Here is a 7,093-nt window from a genome sequence, read left to right on the forward strand (position 1 = left end):
TTGGCCGTCGTTTTTTGACAATTTTTTAGTAGTGAATATTTTGAGATTTTGTGGTGATTTTTTGTCTGTGCTAAAAGTCTAGTTTTTTTTTTGTAGTGAATCCTAGTTGGCAACACTTAGGTGGAGGGATTAGTCCCACGTAGCTTGTCACGTCACTAAATATTTGGGTTGTTAACTCTTGAGGATATTTGTGGTCTCTTAGGATAACAATGGGGCATTTCTTATCCCAAAATATAACAAAGGGTATAAGTGGTTTATTTCGCATAGTTCTGAGATAATTTTGACCCTTTTCTCTTAAGTAAATACATTTCATTCAAAAAAGTAATTATATAATATATATATATATATATATATATATATATATATATATATATATATATATATATATTTATTTCGGTCACGATACCTAGAAATTGTTCTGTAATATTATTTCACTCAAATATTTTAAATTATTTAATATTTTGAAATATATTTTTCCTCCTTTTTATGTACTTTGAAATCATACATGACGATTCAGTATGATTTACGAGTAATTCAATAGGAGGACGAGCATGAAGCTATAGTTTTGAAATGTATTTTTTTTCTTTTTTTATTTGTTGCTTTAAAACTATGATGATCTGACATGATTCATGAGCAATCTAGCATGACAACTAATCTGAGTATAACATGAAGTCATACTAGTGTGATATGAAGGACAAATATGTAGTTCAATATAGCATGAAGTTGTGTCGGTCTGTCATAACTTACCTGCCATAGTTTTCGCATATATTTTTTTCCCTCTCTTTTATTTGTAGCTTTGAAATGCATGACTAACCGACATAATTTGTGAGTAACTCAACATGATAACTAGGGAGAAATAACATGAAATCATATTGGGTTATAACCATGACCTGCATTCTACAACTTTGAATTTTTTTCTCTTGTTTTGTTAGTAGCTTTGAATTACATGATGATCCTACATGATTTATGAATAATCCAAATGACAACTTAATAAATATCATACGAAGTCATATTGGTTTATCATGATTTACCCGTCATATTTAAATATTATCTCCAAAATATCGCTTTTGTGTAAGTCCCCCGATGGTGTAGATCACATATTGGTATTGTGTAGTACACAATAGATCATTTTGACATGTTAATTATCGTATGATTCATTTAATAAAGTTATTCAAAAACAACCTACTCACCATATGTCAGAGTTCAATTCTTAACCAATCACCAAGACTTACATTGGCACAACTCATGGCAGGTCACAAGACATTCAAATGGATGCATTTTTCATTAGTTTTGGTGAATCACTGAGATCTTAATACAAATTGTTTGTAACTTCGAAACAAATAGTAAGGCTCTGCCCACTCAGAGTGGACAAACTTTCGAGTTTTCAGCGATTTATGCTAAATGTGCGAGGGGTCCCCGTCGATTATTGTGGGATGCAATGGACTCTATTCAGAGGACTGTCCTTGCACGTGTAAGATTAGATCGGGGTTTCACTCCCTTACTACTCCTTTACAATAATTCTCCTAATATAAGAAGTATCTAACCTATCTAAACGCAAGCATGCACGAGTCAAAGGAGGCAATTCAGAATGAAAGACATGCAAACCAGAAACGCCCGATTGGTCATTTTTGAATATTTTATAAAATTACTGTTTTATCCCTCTTGATATTGGCCCTGAGTCATTTTTGAATGAGTTTTGAGTTAAAAGTCGTGAAATTTGGAATTTGAAAGGCTAAAGTTGTTAAAAAGTGGGTTTCAGTATCTTTTGGAGTTTCGAGTGTCGGAATGGAATGGAATTCTATCAATTCCATCCATTCCGAAATATGGAAAATTGGTCTAAATGAGCTATCGGTTTCAAATTCGGAGTCTTTTTGAGGAATTAAGGTACTAATAAGTTGGAAAATTGTGAAATTTTAACGTTTAGGTTGACTTTGGTCATCATTCAAGGGTCGGATGCTCGGATAGGAATTTTGAGAGTTCCATTGGATTCGAGGGATAATTTTAGACCTAGGTAAGATCTTGGATTGAATTTTTAGAGATTCCGAGCTTGATTTGGCCTTTTTAGGCGTTACAATTAGTTCCTTATGACTTACACGAGACTAAGTCCGGGAGACTAGTAGATATGAATAATATGATCTCTTTTATATAAACCTCCACGACAACATAACTATAGCGAGATGACATAGTACTATATGGTCACATGATGCAAGTAAAATCAACATGTGTTTATTGTCATCTTCTTGCTGGCCGGCCCCTATGGTTTTTTGTATGTTTTAGGCAAAGTACTGAAAACTTTTCTTCCCACACGAGTGAGTTGCCATCTAGATTCTAGCCCAATCATATATACATACTTCAAAATGTTGAAAGCTACCTAATTAATTCACCTACCAAGCAAAATCGTAAGATAACGAAAGCTTTTGCTTCCACAAAATACGTAATAATTACTAATAGCTTTAGACATTCGATTTTACTTGATTATGAAATTTATAAGGACTTCGGTCTTCGAATAATAATAATAATAATAATAATATATAAAAACCATATTTTGGCATAGCATACAACATGGAGTCTTAGATACAGCAGATGTACAATTGCGCAAATTTTGAGCAAAAGATCAACTAAACTAGTGATATATCTATTAACTCAAAAATATTATTATACATAATCATAATCATCATCATCATGTCACTTCATTGTAAATAAATGACTCTCAATAATTTTGTGATTTCTTCGATGATGGTTAGCTTCATCTTCATTTCCAGCACGAATTTTTCTTCTATTCATCTCAGCATACATTTCCTCTATCATTGGTTTCCATAGACGAACTCGAGCATTTATGAACCAATTCGATACCTGTTCAAAGGTGTATATTAGAATTTCCATATATAAGACAAAGTATCAACATGTATATCTGAGTTTAACTATACCTGACTCCTTGTCAATCCACTTTTTACTGCCAGCAATTGCTTCTCTGCATCCTTTGGATATCTGAAACACGCATTGTTTTGAGCAAATTATTACATTACAAGATGAAACAGAAGCATTTCAATTAAGAGTTAATCTACTACAACAGAACCGATTATACTGATAGTGTATATTATAAGTTGAGAGTCATGCTTACGGGTGAAGAAAATTTTGAAACATCCATGCTCTCAAAACTGAGACAGATCTTTCTGGCAAGCCTCTCTGTGGCCTCCATAACTGATGGTCTTTTCGTTTTAGCTGCTGAAGTGCCCACTGCTTTTGAATGAAGGATGTTTCGAATGACTTCTCTACTCCCCTTTCTCCTCTATTGTTGAAATGTTCTCCCATTGCGAGAATGTAATTGCTTATTCTCTCCCTCAGGTTTTTGTACAAGGAGGAGATTGTTTGAAGGGCGAAACGAGCATGTATACTAGGATCCAACTCGGTCACAGCATGAAATGCAGAGATGACCATATGAATCTCATCTAAGCATTGGTTGTATTGATCGTCAACCTAAATATACGGGAAGTGCAAAGCACAACATGACATAAGATGAGTAGGCATAGAGACGAGAGCAAGCAGAGGCAAAGCAGAAGAAATTTCAAACCAGATTATTGTGCAACAACGAAAACTAACCATCAAATGCTTGTCAACTTACCACTTGCAACAAAGCTACCAGATTCTTTTTCTTTGCTTCACAATCCATCAGACCAATGATTCTATGGTCTCCATCAGGTGAATCATCGGAACTCATGGCTGCATAGCCCCTTCCAGCATCTGAATTCAAAGCAAATGAAGTGTTTGCACCATTCTCCATCCCATTTCCTCGATAGCCAATCAAGTTATGATTTTGAAGTGATAACTGAGCGATTTCAGAGAGTATTTCTTGCATTACACGGAGATATCTTGATCCAGTTAAGAATTGTGAAAGGTGGACAGGTTTGTATGAACCAAAGTTTAAAGACAGATTTCTGCTGTTGCAAGAAGTTAGCTCTGAATCAAAGCGTCTTTGAGGGAAAGCTTGGTTGGTTACACCGGAGCAGCTTATATCCGAGCATTGGTCCCGGATAGTAGTCCCACATGCAACAGCAGATTGTGATGTTGTGAGACTTAGACAGAGCTCGTTGCTAAATCGGGAGGATCCAGAGGGACTATCAGAACTCAAACTAGCTGTTTCTGATGAGAACCATGTGTTTGAATTCACATTTTCAGTTAATTGGAAAGGCTGAGATCCTGCTCGTCCTACAACCGTCCCAGCAATTTCCGAAACACCATCAAACTCATAGTTTCTGTAGGATCCAAATGAATGATTCAACACATTAGGATAGTCTAGACCATCAATTTTCTGGCCTTCTGCAGGATGTGATAACTGAGCCAGTACCGCTAAATTTTCAGGATTCTCATGCATAGCGTTCCTTGCAGCCAAAAGATTAGCAAGAGACACAGCAGAAATTGGTATTCCCTCCATATATTGATCCTCTGTGTAAGCATTACTGATTGGATAAGAAGTACTCACTGTAAACTCTTTTATTCTGCTCCTTCCAGCCGGCAGCACATTGTGAATTGCTTCAGTATCAACAGATCGAGGAAAATTTGGTACATTTAGAAAACCATGAGAACTGTTTACAGCTTCACCTTGCAGCATAAAAGGATAAGGAATTCCATGTCCATCCACGATATGGTTTTGTCCATCCATAATGTGGTTTTGATTGTTCATACAAATTGTATCGGGAAAACTAATGGGCACAATGGTTGTATGAAGAAAATTTTCATCTATAATCCGATGAGGCTCTGCCATTTTCTCTAGTGGAATATTGAGTTCGACATCACTTCAGGATTTCTATGAAACAACAAAGTTAAGTGATCATGCTAACAACAGCTGCTGGCACACAAAAGGTTCTTCCATGACTATTAAACCTTGATGGTTCACACTTCTATACTTTTGGCTGAATAGAATTGCCCTATAACAAGAAAAATGTCAATTAACACTACTTAGACTACATCTCAAAGATTTTGTAGAAGGTTATGCATACAAGAAAAAAATTAGTATGGCAAATTAGGAAAACAACAAAATCGCAACGTGCCTTACGACTGATGGATGGTAGAGAAAGCACCTCTACTAAATTTGATCATTTTCATCCAACTAGTTGACTCAATAAAAATGCTTTAACACAAGAGGCACTAGGGATTGAACAACTAAGGATGGACAAGACATTTTTTCTCTTTTTTCTTGTTGTATAGTCATTACCATCCAACTTTTTTTTGTCTCTTTACATTGGTCTGTCTATGTTAAAAGAATAATTAGGCAGAATCATATCCAAAAGTTCATGTGCCTAAATATTACTATTTCAGTACCACACCTGATCTTGAATAACAGTAGAAAAATGGAAAACAGGCAATCTGCTTTTTGATTTGCAAAAAAACAAATATAGTGATAATTAAACATACATATTTCATAACTATAACACTCATAACTCAGAACATACATCCATTAAATTCTGAATCCGCCACTTATAAATTCAACATTTTAAAAAACTTCCATCTAAGTTTTCAAATCTCCTTATGATGGAGATGGTTAATTTGCCAAATCCAACATAGTTAAAATATAAGTTACACAGACTCTTCACTTTCCATGCCACACCCACCTCGAATTCTCAAAAAATATACTACTTCCGGAGAATCCGACACACACCCCTTGATATTTTTGAAGAGTGTGAACAACATACGTTAAGATAGGACAAATGAAACAAACATCAGATTTACTAGTCAGTGTGTTCTCATGTGAAAACAACAATTATCAAAGTTACTTCTCCTTTACTCACAAATAAAGTGAAAATGTAACTCATAAATATGGGACATGTCAAGTAGTAGAGAATGATAACCAAGAATGAAACCAAAACAGATAGTTAGCTTATATGTAACTTAATAATAGTAAAGCCAAGAACATGAAAGGGTAAAAAAAAAACAAATTATTTCATCACCTCATAATTGAGCTTTTAAAACACATCCAAAATAATAATAATTATAGTAGTAGTGAAGAAAGAAGATAACCAAGCTTGTGCCAAACTTCCACAAACAGCAGCTTCAATTCCTCTTAAAATAGAATTCCAAAGTTGTTGCCAAATCCAAATGGGGAGAAGAACTCAAAACAAATCATTGGTTTTTTTTCCCTTTCACCCCAAACAATGTTTAATCAAAAGACCCTTTTTCTCCCCTTTAACAATAAAAAAGAAGAAGGGTAAAAAAAGGAATAATGGTAGGACTAGTACAATATATCAACCCCACCCCCAAAAAACTACAAGAAAAAAAGAAAAAAAAAAGGCAATGCAAAAAGTAAGATGTTTTGCTTGCATGAGGAAGAAAAGCAAGATTTTTATTCAGAACCCAACACCCAAGAAACTCAGAAAATTCAGAATCACCATCTTCCTCACAAACACATTATTTTATTTTATTCTTAAAAAAAAAAGGGTTCTTTATTTTTTGGGTTATTATCCAAAGGGCATTTTTTTTTTCATTAATAAATCACAAAGAAAAAGCAAGGAAAGAGAGTGTTTTTATATTGTGTGTGTGAGAGTGAGAGTAGTGTTAAAAGCCAAAAAATGTGCTTGTTGGTTTTGCAGAGAGCAGCTGAGAGATGAATAATTACATGGATTTATGGACCCATTATGAAAAGATAGTGTGAGAGAAGAGCCACACAAACGCAAAAAATCATTCACATTTCATGCAATACTATACATTACTCTATATTTTGCAAATACATACAATAGTGACTGTCAAAAGGCAAGCAGTGCCAGATTTAGAGGCCATTTGGTTTGGATTCTACCAAATATAATATTACAATGAGTATGTAAGGACTTGTATATTCTATGTTCTCGAGACCTCATACTATATTGAGTATGTTATTGTTATAGTATAATTTATACATACTAGAAAAAAGAATAGTTTAAGCATCTCTGTAAAATTTATCTGTAGGCCTCCAATTCTATTGAAATAGTCATGTTTATGAGGTAGTCCTGTTTCAACTGAGCATACAAACACATGATAAAGTGTTTTTATTATATACTTTCAATTTAAATTTTGAAAAAAAATAATTGTGCGTATTATGTAAATAAATTAAAATATGTCATCT

General features: G+C 34.1%; 1 protein-coding gene across 1 annotated transcript; it reads right to left on the bottom strand.

The window, feature by feature from the left end:
* Positions 1 to 2,535: 2,535 nt before the first annotated feature.
* Positions 2,536 to 6,724, bottom strand: LOC102600209 (homeobox protein ATH1). The gene is made up of 5 exons (XM_006360938.2): positions 6,016 to 6,724; positions 3,623 to 4,925; positions 3,122 to 3,477; positions 2,928 to 2,988; positions 2,536 to 2,853 (listed from the first exon to the last, which is right to left on the bottom strand). The coding sequence occupies exons 2-5, from the start codon at positions 4,760 to 4,762 to the stop codon at positions 2,686 to 2,688; spliced, it is 1,725 nt and encodes a 574-aa protein (XP_006361000.2). The 5' UTR covers positions 4,763 to 4,925; positions 6,016 to 6,724; the 3' UTR covers positions 2,536 to 2,685.
* Positions 6,725 to 7,093: the final 369 nt, after the last annotated feature.

The sequence above is a fragment of the Solanum tuberosum genome, unplaced genomic scaffold, assembly GCF_000226075.1.
Source record: "Solanum tuberosum cultivar DM 1-3 516 R44 unplaced genomic scaffold, SolTub_3.0 scf00342, whole genome shotgun sequence".
Taxonomy (NCBI): Eukaryota; Viridiplantae; Streptophyta; class Magnoliopsida; order Solanales; family Solanaceae; genus Solanum; species Solanum tuberosum.

Excerpts from the sequence above, each read along its gene's own strand:
- LOC102600209 (XM_006360938.2), bottom strand. The coding sequence starts at position 4,762 with ATGGCAGAGCCTCATCGGATTATAGATGAAAATTTTCTTCATACAACC. Across the intron at positions 3,478-3,622 it reads TGGTAGCTTTGTTGCAAGTG|GTTGACGATCAATACAACCA; the intron begins GTAAGTTGACAA and ends CCGTATATTTAG. Across the intron at positions 2,989-3,121 it reads TTTCAAAATTTTCTTCACCC|ATATCCAAAGGATGCAGAGA; the intron begins GTAAGCATGACT and ends TGCGTGTTTCAG.